This window comes from Molothrus aeneus, chromosome W (genome assembly GCF_037042795.1).
Source record: "Molothrus aeneus isolate 106 chromosome W, BPBGC_Maene_1.0, whole genome shotgun sequence".
Lineage (NCBI taxonomy): Eukaryota > Metazoa > Chordata > Aves > Passeriformes > Icteridae > Molothrus > Molothrus aeneus.
In genome coordinates this window covers 9,553,415-9,572,436 of record NC_089679.1, presented here as the reverse complement: position 1 = coordinate 9,572,436, position 19,022 = coordinate 9,553,415, and the positions used below count along the sequence as shown (strand labels likewise).

The window sequence follows — 19,022 nt, the reverse complement described above, 5'->3', positions numbered from 1 at the left end:
CTTTTAAAATTAGCTCTTGAAAATGCTAATGAGGACTGTAAAAAACTGCTTAAGTCCTTGCCTAAGGAGGAACCCACCCTGCTGGAAATGATTGAGGCATGTAATTGCCTAGGCACACTTCAGCATACAGACACAGTTACTTATGAGGCTGTGGGGGCTGGTATAGCTAATGCCTTTGCAGCTTTGAAGATTATGCCAGGGGACCCACAAACATGCTTCGGATGCGGGAAATCTGGGCATTTGAAAAAGGACTGTTTCCAAAAGGGAGAGGCTAGATCCAGAGCTCCCAGTATTTGCCCTCAGTGCCGTAAGGTGTAGTAAACCCCATAGATTTAGGAAAAGCACCATGGAGAATATGAACAATAGGAATGCTGAAACAGCAAAAGAAAATTCCTGTTTTCCTGTCCTCCACCCCTTAACCTATCTCTGTAACCCTATAAGGCAATGTCATGTTAACCCCTTACCCATTGGTCAAGCTTGGATCCTTTCCAACCTTATAAAAGAAGCATACTGTACCCCATTAGTTGAGAAAGAAGAAGAGCAGAGACCCTTCACGGACCTCCCCAAATAAAGCCATCTTCGTGGAACAGCCTGCGCCTTCTCCTTCTCCTCTCTCTCCGTCTGCTGCAGCCTCCAGCCCAGGGCACCACTACCTAGCAAGCAAAGCTGAAATCCTGAGAGCTTGCAATCGCTATAGAGCTGATAATCACCATGCTTGCTAGATGGTAGCCCTGCGGCCTTGGCATGAGCAAGCTAGCTTCGGGCACCCGGTCCCTACCCAGGGACTGAGTTCCTGAGCCCTATTGCTCTGCTTTATAATAACGCCGAATGAGAGGTTATTAGAGTGGCGCCCAACGAGGGGCAACGAAGCCCCCCCGGGGTTTTCTGTGATTGCCTGTTTGGGAAGCCGCTCCTTCTGTGAAGGGACTTTTCGTTTTAGAAAATCCTTTCCCCAGGAGGGTCAGTTCAACACTAAAAACTTACATTTGAACGAGAGAAAGTTCCGAGGAGAACTGACGCAGCAGACCCCTTCCGCAGATCTTGGACCCCAGGAACTGTAAGTATTAGCTAATATTGCGCGCATAACTTCGGGGCTCCAAAACTTTTTTTTTGTTTTTTTTTTTTTCACGTTTTTTCTGCTGGAAGGGCTAACCATTTACATGGGTACAATTTTTAGTACATTAAAACTAAGTAAAACCGAGAGAGAGATATATTTAACTATTTTAGAAATCTTATCTGCTAACAACTTCTCCTTTTCTAAAGGCAAGATCTCAAAAACTAACCTTAAAAAATTTGTAACTTGGATTATTTCGCAATACCCTGATACTGATAAGAAAGCAGTCATTGAAAATTCGTTTTGGGATATGATCGGGAACACAATATATATCTCCCAAACAAACCAGGATTTCTCTGTAACTAACTATTTGCCTTTATTCCATATAATAACTAAAACCGTTGAAAGATTTAACAGAGAAAAAATCTTGCAGGGCTTAACAGACACTTCCTCTTCAAATACTAACAAGATCGATAAGGACTCAAAAGAATGTCACATGCATATCTCACACCACCCCTTCGGTCCTAAAGTCCCTCTCGCCTCCGTTACTCCTAAAGCAGAGGTTACGCTGCCCACCACAGTTCCCCCCCCACATCCTCCACCCCTGCGGGACCTGCGCTGCCCAACTCCGTGGATCCTGTCTTATCTGTAATTCCACACATCCCCCCTACCCCCAGCTCGGCTTCCTCCTTGCTTCCGGTCCCGGGGGTCCCTTTTCCTGCCTCTGCCGCCCCCTCCACCCCTGCGTCGGCTCTGTCCCCCTCCGCTGCGTACCCCCCCAACCCCGCGCTGGTGTCCCCCACCATCCCTCCCGTCGCCACGCCCGCCGCCCCTGCTCCCCCCGCCCCGGCTCCGACCGGCCCGGCCCCTCTCGACGGGCTCCCCGAGCCACACCCCCGCCGCTCCCGAGCCCGTGTCCATCCCCGCCCCCTCCCCCTGCTCCCTGCCTGCCACAGCAAGGGGACCTCACACAAGCACAGTCCCACCACACCACCGTGTAGCTGCAGCAGCCCAGACCGGTCCCACTGCCTGCCTCCCCTCACTACCCCCATGCCCTCACCCCCACCCTGCCCAGCCCCCCTGCCCCCATCATGCATCCTCCAAACCTCCCACCCACCCTCAATGCCACCCGAATGGAATCCCAGACACCCCCCACGGTGCTACCCCCCCCACCCGGTCCTGTGCGTACTGTGCTACGATCCCAGCTCCAATGGCACCTCCCCCTGCCCAGGTCATGCCATGTCTCCCCCCCCAGCCACTGAAACCTTTGAGAAACGCTTCTAAACGAAAAAAGCGTAAGTCACGGATAGCAATTCCCCCTCAGTCCTCCTCAGAGGACCAAAGCTCTTGCAGTGAATCTGATTCTGATATGATCCACACGGATCCATGGGCTCTTATTAAAATAGAAGCGACAAAGGCTGGAGATTGGGAGCTGGCACAGAAAATTAATGCTTTCCCAGTAGAATATAAGCAAGGACAGAATGGTGGCGAGTCCACTATAAAGACGTGGAAAGCTAACTCAAATAAGGAACTAGTGCAATTAAGAAATATAGCCAAGGAACATGGGCTAAGCTCACATATTTTTAGAAATTTCTTAGAAGCCATGTTCTCAGCACATGTCTTACTTCCCAACGATGTAAAAAATATTTCACACTGCCTTCTGTCCCCAGCAGAATATTTGTTATGGGACAGGCATTGGAAAAGACATTTAAAAACATTATCAGATTCATATTCTGCGGATGCTAATAAGACGAATTTTACGGTAGTTCAACTAGCTGGTGAAGGTGACTTACAGAAACCAGCAGACCAATTGGAAACCTTGAATAAAGAGGCACTGCAGGACATCGCTCTCGCAGCAAAAACCTCTTTACTTCTCGTGCATGATGAGTCAATGCCAACAATGCATTTTTCTACTATTAAACAAGGGATAGATGAAAGTTTTATCAAATTTGTGGACAGACTTAGAGATGCTCTGGAGAAACAGATAGAGAGCACAGAGGCAAGGAAGGAACTCTTATGTAAACTTGCCTTGAGTAACTCAAATGAAAAATACAAAGCCATTTTGAGGTCTCTACCCATGGATACAGACCCCACCATAGAGCAAATGCTAGAATGCTGTACACGCCACATGTCCACTGAAAATACAGTGGCCCAAGCAGTTGCTAAGGGTATTGCTGAAGGAGTTTCTGGGGCATATGCAGTAATAGCTTCTAAAGACCAAGCTAAATGCTATCACTGTGGGGATCTTGGACATTACATAAAGACTGCCCAGAGAGATCACACCCCCGATACCACCGTAACAATTACCAAAGACCCCAGAATCAGCAGTGCTACCAGCAGCGTCCAGGAAACTTCTTGCGCAGCCCGGTCGAGCCCCGGGCGCTGACAACAAATCAAAGGCCACTCAGACCCAACCCCGCACCATCCCAGGACGTTCCGGACCACAAGAAGAGGCCCCAACCCACGGGGCAACCCAGATGGGAACTCGCCGGCAACTGGTAACTGCTTTGTCCATTGACTTTAATAATGAGAATGTTCACCGTGTTCCCACAGGCAAATATGGGCCAAAAGGTGGTCCTTCGCACATTTTAATTATAGGTGACTCTCTTAATAGCCCAAAGGAGATCTTCGTTGTTCCAGAAGTGCTGACAGTGCAGCCAGGACAAGAGATTCTCGTCCAGGTATACTGCATAGACTCACCATTTTTTCTTTCAAAGGGAACTCCAATAGCACAAGCCTTTTTACTCCCAAAGGATCACAGGGAACAGATTCCTCTCAACCCTACAGCTACATGGGCACAAGTCGTGGGACCATCCAAGCCTACCATCGAGTGCGGCCTCACCTGCAAAGGTGAGAAGACCCACCTGCCAGGGATGCTGGACACCGGTGCTGATGTGACCATCATCGCCCGCTCAGAATGGCCAGCACACTGGGATCTACAACCTGTTGCAGGCATGATTTCAGGGATTGGCGGAGCTACAGTGTCCATGAGAAGCAAGAACAACATCCTCGTGGAAGGGCCTGAAGGCAAGCTGGCAACCATCTTTCCATTCGTTGTAAGGGCCCCCATCACCCTTTGGGGCAGAGACGTTCTATCCCAGTGGGGAGCTTCCCTATGTATTCCCACTCAGGATTTCTAATTGGGGCCACTGAGCTAAGCGCGCTGCCAGAAACACCTCGTCTCACCTGGAAAAGCCACAAGCCAATCTGGATTGAACAGTGGCCCCTCAATAAAGCCAAACTGCGCGCCCTAAACACCCTTGTGGAAGAACAACTCGCAAAAGGCCACATAGTGGAGTCCAACAGCCCTTGGAACTCTCCAGTCTTTGTTCTACCAAAGCCTGGGACAAACAGGTGGAGGCTTCTCCACGACCTTCGCAGAATCAACGAGGTCATCGAGGACATGGGCCCCCTCCAGTCTGGCCTGCCCTCCCTATTGATGCTGCCTAGAGGCTGGACACTTGCTATCATAGACATTAAGGACTGTTTCTTCAGCATTCCTCTGCACCCTGAGGATGCTCCACGGTTTGCTTTCTCCATTCCCTCTCTTAACAAGGAGGCCCCGCTCAAAAGATATCATTGGCGTTATCTTCCTCAAGGACTAAAAATCTCACCGACTATTTGCCAGTGGTACGTGGCTCACATCCTGTCTCCCATTCAGAAATCATTCCCCGATGCTATCATCCATCACTATATGGATGACATCCTGGTGTGTGCTTCAGACAAAGCTTACTTGGACAAAACAGTTAAAAAGACTATTGAAGCCATAGAAAAGGCAGGAATGGAGATTCGTGAGGACAAAATCCAGTACACCAAGCCATGGACTTACCTTGGAGTCCAGATCCGGGAAAGAACCATCGTACCTCAGCAGCTCACCATAAATGACGACCCAAAAACCCTCAGGGACTTACACAGCTTTTGCGGATCCATCAACTGGGTACGTCCACTGCTAGGAATTACAACAGAGGACCTTGCTCCCCTGTTCAACCTCCTTCGCAGACCTAAGGACCTGGACTCTCCCTGCACTCTCACAGAAGAAGCCAGAGGTGCCATCACCAAAGTCCAGGAAGCCCTGTCTTCACGCAAAGCCCATCGCTTCGAGCCCAGTCTGCCTTTCCAGTTCATCATCCTGGGAAAAGCACCTTGATTCCATGGACTGATTTTCCAATGGGACTCTCAGCTTCGAGACCCTTTGTTGATACTGGAAGGGGTCTTTACAAATAGCCAGCCTACAAAGACACTTACCACCTACCAGGAGGTCATAGCACATTTAATAAAAAAGGCAAGGACTCGCCTTCGCTCTCTTTCAGGTTGTGAGTTCGAATGCATATACTTACCAATAACTCTTATAGACTTTGAGGATTTTATCCAGACCAATGAAAGCCTCCAGTTTGCCCTGGATAGCTACACGGGCCAAACTTCAGTTAAGATCCCAAAACACAAACTTTTTAACCCTGATGTAAACTTCCATTTGATTCCAAAACAAATCCAAAGTAGAAAACCTCTCAAGGCTCTAACCCTCTTTACAGATGGCTCAGGGTCTTCCCACAAGTCAGTGGTTACATGGAGAGACCCCCAAACACAAGATTGGCACTCTGACACACAAATAGTGGAGGGATCTCCACAGATCGCAGAATTAGCAGCTGTTGTCAGAGCCTTTGAAAAGTTTAAAAACGAGCCTTTCAATCTGGTTACAGATTCAGTGTATGTCGCTGGGATAGCGATGAGAGCAGAACATGCTCTTCTCAAAGAGGTCTCTAATCCAAAGTTGTACCAACTGCTCTCTAAATTAATACACCTAATCTCCCACAGAAAGCAACCGTACTATATAATGCATGTGAGGTCACACACAGACCTCCCAGGTTTTGTTGCAGAAGGCAACAGAAAAGCGGATGCATTAGCAATGGCAGCAGAAACTGCTAATGTTCCTAACATCTTTGCCCAGGCAAAGTTGTCACACGCATTTTTTCATCAAAATATACCTGCCCTTATGAGAATGTTTAAGCTCTCAAAGGATCAGGCAAAGGCTATCATGGCTACGTGTCCGAACTGTCAGAACTATCAGATACCATCTATGGGGATGGGAGTCAATCCCCGAGGTCTGAATAGCTGCCAGCTGTGGCAGACAGATGTAACTCACTTTGCACCTTTTGGAAGGTCAAAATATGTGCATCTATCGGTCGACACGTTTTCAGGAGCAGTATTTGCATCATCACATGCAGGAGAAAATACCATGCACACAATAAAACACTTTCTCCTCGCTTTTGCTGCCCTGGGTGTACCAAAAGAGATTAAAACAGATAATGGACCAGCCTACACTTCCCGCAAGTTAAAGGAGTTCTTCAATGAATGGGGAATAGCACACAAGACCGGCATACCTGTAAACCCCACAGGACAATCCATCGTGGAAAGGACACATCAAACCCTCAAAAGAGTCCTCGATCAACAGAACAGAGACACGAGAATCACATCTCCAGTGGAAAGACTTTGCAAGGCTCTCTACGTCATCAACTTCCTGAACTGTACAGCATCAGAGCCTGACCCACCAATACTTCGCCACTTCGCAAATACCACCCAAGCAAAGCTCACTGAGAAACCACCTGTGCTCGTGAAGGACCCTGAAACACACCAAATTTCTGGGCCTCACCAGTTGATTACCTGGGGTAGAGGATATGCGTGCGTGCTACTACCATCCGGTCCGAGGTGGTACCCAGGAAAAAACATAAAGCCATACTTAGGCACTGAGAACACTACTCCTGCAAATGGGGACAAGAACACTCCTGAGGCAAACACAAGACCACCTCAAAACCAAACCAGCTCTGCCTGGAGACGAAGACGTCGCCGAATACCCACAAACGCAAGAACAGACCGCCCCATCACAAGACAGCAGACAAAACTGAAAAGCTAAACAACAGTCTGTTGCATCAGGCCATAGATAGCCTTAACACAAAAGTGTTCTCTGAACTATATGTTGTTATACTGGGGTTTTTTTTGTATTTAAAAAAAAAAAAAACCAAACCAAAAAACAAAACTCTGTTATTCCCTCTCCCTAACCCTTAAAACCCCTAACCTTCTACCCACTCCTCCTCCCATAGTGTAGCTTAGAAATTAAAAGAAAAAGGGGGAGAGGAGGGGAACACAGAAAAGAACAAGGCAGAAAACCCTCTCATCATAAAGATAACAAATTCTGCTTATATTCCCTATCAGAAGCCCTATTCCTGCCCAAAGATGAAAAATATCTCCATTGCTGCTGTCCTCACTGCTGCCTGGATGTTCTTCACCATACCGCGTGCCTTCGGCTGGATTAGCCCACAGCCTAGCCATAATGTTTGGGTAACCTTAGCAAAAACATTAAAACAGGACAACATGTGCTTGTCCATGGGAAGCATTGATAATCCACTTTCCACATGTCTAGTAGGAATTCCCTTCGTAGCAGATGACTGGCCTGTCTATAACTCAGAGATCCTCCGCACCACAGGTAAGAGACCCAATGTGGCTGATACTTGGGATGAGTGGACAAAAATTCTGCCAGATGCTTGAGAGGAACCCCAAGAATTGGATCTGTTGGGGTCCTCCAAGGCCACATACTGTGTCAAATTTTACTTTAGACGTCCAAAAAACAATTGGCCAGACAATTGACCAGAACAAAAACACATATCGAAAAGAGATATCACCAATTAACAAAGCCTATAACTCTCACGATTGGTGCAATTACACGGCTCGTGTGATTTCTGTGTCCTCTCTCCATCCCAAAGTATTACCCAAGGGAATGTTTCTCATCTGTGGTGACAGAGTATGGGCTGGGATCCCCTCCCGACTCCAGGGAGGTCCCTGTACCCTTGGAAAACTTTCTACCCTTACTCCAAACATCACTCTGTTACATAATTGGAAAAAAGAAAGCAAATCAAAACGACAAAAAAGGTCCTACACTGAATTTGATGAAAATTGTGATCCTAAATTATACGATTGGAACAAACCAAAAAAGATTGCTGTCTCCCTGTTCTTACCCTGGGTAGCTGCAGCTAAAGCCCTCGGTGAAATCAATCACCTTGGGTGCTGGCTCAGTAAACAAGCTAACGCTACATCTGCAGCCTTGAGTGATCTCTTAAAGGAAGAAGAAATCACAAGACAGGCTTCGCTCCAAAATCGAGCAGCAATCGACTTCCTGCTGTTTGCCCATGGACACGGCTGTGAAGACTTCGAAGGGATGTGCTGCTTCAACCTCTCTTCACGCTCGGAATCCATCCATGTGAACATCCAGAAACTGAAAGATCTCGTGAAGGACTTGAAAGTAGAAAGAATCCCAGACTGGGTCAATGAACTTTTCGGGCAATGGGGATTAACAGGATGGGCTGCATCCTTGATTAAGGGAATGTTGTTGATTCTTCTTGTAGTTGTTATTGTGTTAGCTATGTTCTCGTGCCTTGTTCGCTGTTTCAAAAGAACTATAACGAACGCCTTTTTTGTAAAAACAGAAAGTGGAGTTGTAGTAAACCCCATAGATTTAGGAAAAGCACCATGGAGAATATGAACAATAGGAATGCTGAAACAGCAAAAGAAAATTCCTGTTTTCCTGTCCTCCACCCCTTAACCTATCTCTGTAACCCTATAAGGCAATGTCATGTTAACCCCTTACCCATTGGTCAAGCTTGGATCCTTTCCAACCTTATAAAAGAAGCATACTGTACCCCATTAGTTGAGAAAGAAGAAGAGCAGAGACCCTTCACGGACCTCCCCAAATAAAGCCATCTTCGTGGAACAGCCTGCGCCTTCTCCTTCTCCTCTCTCTCCGTCTGCTGCAGCCTCCAGCCCAGGGCACCACTACCTAGCAAGCAAAGCTGAAATCCTGAGAGCTTGCAATCGCTATAGAGCTGATAATCACCATGCTTGGTAGATGGTAGCCCCGCGGCGTTGGCATGAGCAAGCTAGCTTCGGGCACCCGGTCCCTACCCAGGGACTGAGCTCCTGAGCCCTAGTCCTCTGCTTTATAATAATGCCGAATGAGAGGTTATTAGTAAGGGAAGCATGATGCTAATCAATGTTGGTCCAAGTATGAATTTGAAGGGCATCTGATATCGGAAAACTGGAGGTGAAGCACAGGTGTCACTGCATGAAGACACAAATGCCCCAGCCAATGCCTCAGAGCAGAACACAGTAAGCCTCAGCCCAGCTGCCCCCACAAGCAGCCTTCACTGGCCCATCACCAATTTACAATCCGACACACCAGGGAGCGCAGGACTGGACCTGGCAACCTCCATCACAGTAACGTTACTTGATTCATCTGTTCATTTGCTTCCCACAGGAGTTTTCAGACTACCAGGGCAGTGTATGCATGCATTGCTTTTAGGTCAGTCATCCACCTCTTTGATGGGGCTGTTTGTTCTCCCTGGGGTTATAGACTCTGACAATGAAATCATGATAATGGCCTGGACACCTTGACCACCTTGCACCATTTCCCAAGGGACTCGAGTAGCTCAATTGATTTTACTTCCCCAAACCATGAACGTACCCTTCACAGACGTAACGCGATAAGGGGTATTTGGGTCTACTGGGACACCCCAAGTATGCTGGGTACAACCTATATTAGAACAACATCCCACATGCCAATGTACCCTGACATTAAAAGGACAAGAGATAACGCTTGTCAGTCTCATAGACACAGGGGCTGACATTAGTTATCTCAAGCTAAATGGCCCTCACAATGGTCCCTTGCTGAAGTGCTTCAGGCACTTTCAGGCATTGGAGGGAGCAGCTGCAGCTATCAAAGCTGGCACTTGATATAGATCAAAGGCCCTGAGGAACACCTTGCCTCAGTCAAACTGTTTGTGTTACCAGTGTAGATGGTGCTATGGGGGAGGGATGTTCTCTCCCAATGGGGCTTTAGAACTTAATCAGATTTTTAATGGGGGCCATTGAAGCACAGACACTTTAAAACTAACCTGGAAAACAGCAAAACTGGTTTGGGTGGATCAATGGCCCCTACCACTGCAAAACCTGTGCACATTAACAGAGTTGGTACAACAACTCCTGAAAGGGTGTATAGTCCCTTCTATCTGTCCTTGGAATCCTCCTGTGTTTGTTATCAAAAAACAAACTGGCAAGTGGCATTTACTCCATGATCTTCTAAAAATTAATGCAGCTATGGAGGACATGGGGGCATTACAGCTTGGTCTCCCATCTCCTACCGTGATCCCCCAAAATTGGCACTTGACTATTATTGATTTAAAAGATTGTTTTTTTGATATTCCTTTACATCCTGATGTTGCTCCATAATTTTCCTTTTTCGTTCCTAGCACAATCATGCAAGCACCCTTACAGCAATACCACTAGGTTGTTTTACCTCAAGGCATGAAAAACTCCCCTACTATTTTCCAGTGACGTGTTGCTAAAGTCCTCAGTCCTGTTCATCAACAAATGCCTAATGTTTTTTTGTATCATTATATGGATGATGTTCTTGTAGCAGCTGAACAACAGCAAGTCATGGAGAAAACCTTAGCTCTTGTCACTGAAGCTGTAAATCAGGTAGGGCTTTGCATAGCTCCTGAAAAGGTACAAAAACACCTCCCATGGAGGTATTTGCGGTGGCACATTGGAGTCCATTCAATTTCCCCCCAAGCTCTGCAAATTCAGACAAACATTTGCACCTTACATGATGTGCAAAAACTTTTGGGAACAATCAACTGGGTGCCCTCCTTGTTACTAATTTCAAATGCAGAGCTAAGTCCTTTGTTTGAATTGCTAAAAGGAGACTCAGACCTTTTATCACCTAGGCAACTTTACAAGCTCAGCAGGCACTGCAATGTGTATCTGATGCCTTAGTAAGCCAACAAGCCAAACACTGGGCATCTGAACTGCCTTTCTTTTTTATAATATTACATTCGGCAAAACAGCCCCATGCTTTGATTTATCAAAGGGACTCCAAGGCACCAGACCCTTTGCTTATCATTGAATGGATTTTTTTACCACACCAAATGACAAAAACCATCAGTACTCAACATGAAATGATGGCCCAACAAGTTGTTAAGGCCTGACAGAGACTCACATCTCTTGCAGGAGTGGAAATTTCCACTATTTTCCTGCCTCTTAGCATGTTCTATTCTTTTTATTGCAGGAAGCAGAGGCTGTTCAGATGGCCTTTGCTGAATTCAGCAGACAAATCTCAAAACATCCTCCAAAACATAAGCTTTTAACACCTCTATTTCAATTGATAGAAAAACCAAAGAGGAGTGAGGTTCCACTTCAAGCCTTAACAGTATTCACAGATGGTTCTGGTTGCTCTCATAAATCAATGGTAATATGGAGAGACCCCTCTTCTAGTGCCTGGAGAGCAGATGTATCCACAGTTGAGGGATCCCCCCCAAATTGTTGAACTTGATGCTGTTGACAGAGCATTTCAAAAATTTTCTGTTCCTTTTAATCTGGTTACAGATTCAGCTTATGTTGCAGGAATTGCGATGAGAGCTGAAGCATCAGATTTGAAAGAGGTCGAAAATTCACAATTTTTTTATTGGTTGCAGCTCCTTGTTTTTTCCTTAGAAAATAGAACTTCCCCTTACTTTGTTATGCATATTCAATAGTATACAGACCTTCCCGTATTTTTAGCTGAAGGGAACAGGAAAGCTGACGTTTTAACAATGTCTGTACTGCAATCTGCTCTACCTGATAAGATAGAACAGGCTAAATTGAGCCATTCCTTTTTTCACCAAAATGCTGCCTCAGAATCAAGGGTTTACAGAAACTCAAAGAGTTAAAAGTTCAGCTAGATTTAGTTAGGAGGGATAGAAACAATTAAGAATATACCAAGAAGAGTAGAAGTAATGAGAAGTAGTTAATTATTAGCAGATAGAATAGTTAAGGCTAAGATATAAATAATATATTTGTCTTTATTGTGTTTAAAGAAGCAGGATGGGATGCTGATATAATTGTGAAAAGGCAGAGGACCGTGGCCTGCACCTGGGCCCTGAAAGTTGAGCTATAGCCAAGGGGTCCAAAGCCTGCCAACAAGGCAAAAGGAAAGGGTCACTTTGACCTCAGAAGACAACCGACCCATTTCAAAACCCACCAACCCATTTCAAGTGAAAGACTGCGCAAGCGTGAAAGAACTTTGGACTCAATTGTAATACATTTTAATACAAAGTGAGGGTAGGCAGGGTTAAGTAATGAATATGTATTAGGTGTTTTGGAAATTATATGAATATGTCAGACTTTTTTAGATGAATAGAGAGCCAGAGCCTGTGATTCTTTGCACATTCCTATGGAAATAATTCCACTTGTGCCTGGTGCTGTAATAAATATACCACTTTTCAACTTAATTAGTTGAAGAGTCATTTGTCAGTGCTTCATCTCTTTGATTCGACACTTTGGCATTACTAAAGCTCAAGCTTCAGGAATTATTGCTGTTTGTCCTGATTGTCAAAGGTGTTCTTTTCCCTCTGTTGCAGGAGGCGTTAATCCCAGAGGGCTTCAGAGCCTCCAAGTCTGGCAGTCAGACGTTACCCATTTTTCTGAATTTGGCGATTTAAAATACATTCATTCCTCTACTGATACCTTTTCTGGTGCTCTTTTTGCATCAGCCCATTCAAGAGAAACAGCTAAAGATGTCTGTAGACACTTTGCTGCTTTTAGCAACTCTTGGTATACTATCTGAAATAAAGAGAGACAATGGCCCAGCTTATACTTCCCGTCGAGTTGCTACCTTTTTTGCCTTATGGGGAATTATGCACAAAAGAGGGAGTCCTCATTCCCCAACAGGCCAATCTATCATTGAACAGGCTTATGGCTCCCTCAAGTGTCTCTTAGTCCAATAGAAGGGGGGAGCTGGAGATGGCACCCCTGCCCAGAGACTGCAGAAAGCCCTTTTTGTTTTCAACTTTTTGAATTGCTCTTTGATGGACCCTAACCCACCAATTGTTCAACATTTTAATTGCAATTCACAATTGCAACAAAAAGAAAAACCCCCCGTTTTAGTGAAGGATCCAGAATCCCGTAAAATATTGGGGCCTTATTCTTTGATCACCTGGGGTAGAGGTTTTGCTTGTCTCCACAGAGAATGGTCCTAAGTGGATTCCAGCAAAGAATGTGAAGCCATTTGCAGAACCTTTGACTGCATCACCTGAAGATTTGTTGGAGCTCTGGATGCTGAGAATTTTAAACTTTCTCTGCTGAAAGGCACAGACCCGCAGGAGAACACTGCATTTGACCTGGGGCTGTGGAGAAGGCTTCCAAAATTGATTATTAGCACTGGGATTATGGGTGTGTAGTTGGTTAGAAGTGTGTGATCTCATAGGGTGAAAAAACTTAGATTTGGGGTTTTGGTATATGGTGATATATGGGAGCCAAGATGGAGAATTTTGGGCATGGGTTAGATGTCTTTTTGCACCTTCTTCTTTCTTCTTCTTTATGGATCTGGGTGGTTTTCTCTAATTGGATGAAAGATGTCCACATTGTGGATTTTCGGTGATCATAATTGGGTTAGAAGCATAAATAATATAGATGTCAACTGTTTATTGGGTAATTGGGACTTAAATAGCCTTGAACAGACACCATTTTAGGGCACTTTCTCGACTTGTTAGGGAGAACTCAAATCTCGTGAGTTTGTAATAGATAAGGATAATAAACTTCAGAGTGAGTCTTCAAAAACAATGTTTCCTGAGTATTATTCACCCTGACCTTGGAGCAAGAAAGAGCCTGAAATTCCAACATATGGTGCCCATCGTGTGAGGAGAAAGCCTAAGCTCCTAGGCCAGGACTCCTGAAGGAAGAAATCAGCAGTATATGCAGAAGAAGCAGCGTTAAGCTGGTGTGTAGCAGCGTTAAGCTGGTGTGTGGCAGCAAAAAGCTGGAAAAACTGAATCCCCAGGGACAAGACCAGCTCGGATCTGAAGTTCGTGTCTGCTGGCCAGAGGCGAGACTGTGAGACTAAGGTTATCAGCTGACCTTTGAGTCAGGTAGGAATCTTTTTATATCTTCCTTCACGGCCAAAAACAGTATAAAAATGGGGAATGTAACATCCAAGACACAAAAAGAAGCAACAGAAAAATTAGAATCCATAGTTTAAAATCATCCTATCCCTGTTTCAAGAGACGAATTGTGAGACCTGTTAACTTGGGTCCGAGAAAAGTTTCCAACTGCAGATATAGAATTGCTTTTCAGTCCATCTGTGAGGCTCTGTCAGTTTAAAACTATATGATGAAGCCACATTTAAAAACACCACGGCTGCAAAACTTTTGCCAGCAAGTAAAGCAGTTTATGAATCTATAATCAACATAAAACATACACAAAATACCTCCAGCGACACTAACTCCTCACAGAAAAAAACGGTGAGTGCGCAGGAAGGGGGAGTGGCTTCGTCAGCTCTGCCAGTGCCCACAGCTTCACTGCCACTTGAAAAATCGCAGATAGCTACCCAGACGGAGATGGGGGCAGCCTAGGCAGTCCAAGAATCCCCCAGCCTTGGGAGGGTACTGCCCACAGATCGGGGACTCCACGGAATATCGAGGACCAGAGAGGGGGGCGATGCGGAACCCGCCTGTACTCAGAAAGCGGCCGATATGCAAATTTCGCAACTTACGAAATCTACGCAGCCAGCAGCTGCACATACGATCTCGGTTCCCGGACTCAGCCAAGCGGCACTGCAGACCCCAGTGGGCAGAGAACAACCCGGGGCGGAGAGACACGCCCCGCAGCCCAGGACGGGCGACATACCCCCCCCCCCCCCCGAAGCGGGTGGCCGAGAAGTCGCAGCCTCCTGAAGTGGGCGAGGCGACTCCCCCACACGGGGTGTCCGGCGTGCCCCAGCCTGGAGCAAGCGGGATAGGCGGGGCGGGTGGACCGGCCCCCCCGAACGCACATGCACCACGAGATGCTAGCGCAGCCGCTCCGACACATTCGCTACCAATATTAGAACCACAAAACACGAGGGTTCCCCCAGAAGTTTCGGCAGCTCCGATAACTACCTCCTTCGGGCATTCAGTCACATACCATGGTGCTATCCCGCGGGCGTTTCATAGACTTACTATGCCAGCGCAGAGACTGTGCGTATGCGCTCTATGCTCAACAAGATGGCGGCGTGCTGCATGCGTCTTCCGTACAACAAGATGGTGGTGTTATATGTGTCTCTTCCGTACAACAAGATGGCGGCGCGCTAGGTACTTCCGTGAACAATGCTTACATCGTTCCTCCAAAGCCATCTTGTGAACAAGGTTCTCAACCTCCTGCTACAGCGCCACCACTGGTCGCTTCTATTATTACACCTTCCAATAATTATAATGTACAGCATATACAACCATCAGCTTTTCACACAGGAGGAGGAGAAGGAATGAATGCAGCGTTGGAACCTGAAAAGGGGAATCCTGACATGACAACAACACAATTGATGGCCATGCCAGTGAGGTATTTTGGAGGAAATATACCTGCCAGATGGCTACCATTGGCACATGAAGTAATAAAAAGATTTGAGACAAGCCCTTAGAGAGAGGGGCTCAGGCTCTCCTTATTTCAAACAACTATTGAAAGGCATGCTTGAAGTTTATGATTTCATACCTTATGATTGCAAGTATATTGCAACCACAATTTTAACACTCACAATACATTCTATGGGAGGTCAAATGGAGAAGAGCTTTGGAAAGATTAATAGTATCTTATGCTAGAGGTCCAAATGCAGCTCACATTGGCTCGACTAGGCAGCGATCCACTTCATAACCAACCTGAAACTCAAGCTACAGATCTGCCTCAAAATGTAATAACAGATATTAAAGAAGCAACTCGAAAAGCCATCTTGCTAGTTCAATCCACTGGAACCCCAGAGGGCACTTTCACAGAAGTAAAGCAAGGAGCATCTGAACCATTCACCTCCTTCATAGATCGCCTTACTCAAGCAGTGGAGGGACAATGCCCTGATGAAGCAGCACAACCACATCTGCTTCAAAGCTTGGCTTTTGCAAATGCCAATGAACAATGTAAGCGCATAATTAGTGCCTTGCCTGGTCCACCACCAACCCTGCCTCAAATGATAGAAATCTGCAGCAGGATAAGCACTCCTGCACATGGAGCAGCAGTTCAAGCAAATGTCTTGGAAGAACAATTTGGAAAACTCATGGAAGCTTCAGATCAAAGATTAGAAAAAACTCCCACAGCTTTTCAAGTAACCTTTCAACAAGGCAACTCCACAGAAAATGCAGAAATACCAAATCTTTGTCCAAGATGTAGAAAAGGGGAACACTGTGCAAATCAGTGTTATTCCAAATATGACATAGATGGAAATCATTTACCATGGAAAATGCTTCCCAGTGAGTGAAACCACCATGTAAAGATACAAGTATTAGTAATGATTCAACAACCCAAAATGTCTCCGAAGACAGAGCATTTGGGAAACGTCAAGCAGATCCTACCTGCAGGGTCATCAGCTGATTCCCCAATGATTCAGAGTTTGGGGGATTGTTGGTAGCAAGTTTGTAACCTTTGTTATTTCTGTTTTCTATAGGTAATACCGATAAATAGTGATTGTTGTTAATATTACATGAATGCTTAGAAAAGGGGTTGTCTTAACTTCCTCAAACACTTCCTGTTGATAAATTTATTATATAATGTGAATTCTCTGATTTTTGTGATAAGAATTATTACAAAGGTATTGTTGTGGTATTTACTGCCAGCTTTCATGTGTTTTACTCTCTCTTTGTGTGATCACCTACAAGACGTGTCTCTTCGGGATCCTGCTTTTTGTTTCTTAAATACTCATATGTTTTCTTTATTCAGACTGCTAGTTTCATGGTTTTCTTCAGTTATTATTACAGAGGTACTCCAGCAGAGAGTCCAGCTGTAACATTAACTTCTTTATTTTGGGTTTCAATTTCATACTAAGTAATCAGTCGTTCATTCAGCTGCACTTCCTCCACCTTCACATTCTCAGTGTCCAGATCCAGGCTCACAATCTTGCCTGTGACCACTTTTAGATCTTTGAAGAAGAAGTTTGCTGTGTTTGAAGAATCTCTATCCTGAAGGAAACTTCGGAGGGATTTGAATACTTGATGGTTTGATTGGTCTTTAACCCTAAGGTTTATTACTCATAACTCTTATTTTTAAGAGTCTTGTTTTAAAATGTGTTAAATGACACCCACCAATTAGAGTTCGGGCTCTGGCCAAGCTCTAGCTCTACTCGGATGGGATGAATGATAATCAACCCAGATGTCTTCTGCATCAAAAAGTATTCAAGTCATTTTGGCTTGGCAATTTGACCATATGTGACAGCTGAGCCTACTTTCAAAGGGAGTTTGGAGACCGATGCACCAGATTTGTGATTATTTAAGAAAAATAAAAAAAACTTTAATCACTTCTCAGACTCACATCTTTGCACCTCTTAAGTGGTTTCATTTTATATTTTACACCACACAGCACAAAGAAACTACACGTGTATGAGCCCCTAACAGATTAGTTTCTCCGTGAATTGATTCTGTAAACTGATAGTCAAAAGCCCTTCCCCCAAGAACCCGGAGCGCTGAAATCAGGCACAAACCCTGCAGTTGCAGGCTCTGGCAATACAGAATGCCCCAGCGGTGGGAGTCGCATGTGTTTCCACCCAAAGTTTGGTCTAGCAACGGAAACCCATGCCCCTGGTACATGCGGCTGAAGCTCCCCTGCCGGAGGAAGGAAGGAGCTCATGAATTCCCATACAAACTCAGCAGAACAAGAATGACAAATAGTACGGGGAGAAATGTACCTGCCATTCCGACAGGCGCTGAATAGATGTAAGAGTGAATTCCCGTTCCTCATCTTCCTCAACCGAACCAAGACCCTGAAGGGAGGAAAACCACAACGCCATCCTCACCACAAACTACACAATACTGACCGAGCCTCCCCAACCCTGAACCGGATGTTCCTGTTGCTTGAGGTCGTTACGAGCTTCCCCGGAAATGACTCTACACACTACCCCCAACGGCGGACGTTAGGCAGAGCCGACCCTGTCTCCTCCGAGCTAGGGGAGTCTCGATTCCAGCTGACATGAGGTGTATCGCAAATTAGTTTTTAAAAGTCACCTAAAGAATCACCGGCAATGGTATGGGCAAAAGCAGGTTTAATATAAAAATGAAAGCACTACAAAGTTCATTGTCCAGGTTCACTCTACTATTTACTCGAAGGTTACAGCACACAGAGAAAAAACAAACTTAAATCAATCAATCTAAACCCAGTATCAACCCAAAAACTATCTATGTGGAGGCTGGGGCAGGGCGGGGGAGGGGGAAAGGGTAAGGATAACAAGGAATAAGGGAGAGCCTTCCATTGAGACACAAGGTTCAGTGTGGATCCCCTTGACAAACTTAACCCCAGATGTAGCCAACGGTTTGGGCCTAAAGGTTTAACAGCACTTGAACATAACAGCACTGAAATAATAGCTTAAGTTAAACAATTTAACAAAATATTCATATAGAATTTCCTATAAGCACAACAGTAACTCACAGGCCTAACTTACTTAAAATCTAAAGTACTCAAGAATCCAGGAGAGAAGCATTCCTAGTACATTTACTATAACATATGAACACTTGCATGCACACAGACCTAAAGGAGTATGTACAAGTTAAATACCTGTGAAAAATTTCCCTCTAGTTCAGTGCTCACTTTGGATGCTTTTGCATTTTCTCAAATGGGCGAAGGGTTGAGCCTTGAGGATTGGAGGTATAAGCCCAGGCTCCTTTGTCAGCATTCATCAGTGGTCCTCTAAGTATAGCAAACTTGAGAGTTCACTGGCTCTGCTAGGTGTCCTACTCAGAAGGAGATGACTGTTTACAGCCTGCTGCAGTCCAGAACAGCTCAAAGGGTCTCACTTAAGACTGCTGTTTAAAGGGTCACAAGAGAATTTGCTTTAGTCACGGGAATTTTCCATCCTGGCTGCAGTTCAAGCCGGTAACTGTGTGAGTCGATACATGATATAAAATTTCGATAGCCAAACCGAATTTTATTTCTATATCTTTCATTT

General features: G+C 45.4%; 1 protein-coding gene across 2 annotated transcripts in view; it reads right to left on the bottom strand.

Annotated features, from left to right (window-relative positions):
- The window catches only part of LOC136568538 (hsp90 co-chaperone Cdc37-like 1), a 92,968-nt gene extending 75,068 nt beyond the window's left edge, over positions 1 to 17,900 (bottom strand). For both annotated transcript variants that reach the window (XM_066568560.1, XM_066568559.1), the window contains exon 1: positions 17,769 to 17,900. In XM_066568560.1, coding sequence (XP_066424657.1) covers positions 17,769 to 17,870 — 102 coding nt within the window. In that variant the 5' untranslated portion in view covers positions 17,871 to 17,900. The remainder of the gene's footprint in view (positions 1 to 17,768) is intronic.
- Positions 17,901 to 19,022: the final 1,122 nt, after the last annotated feature.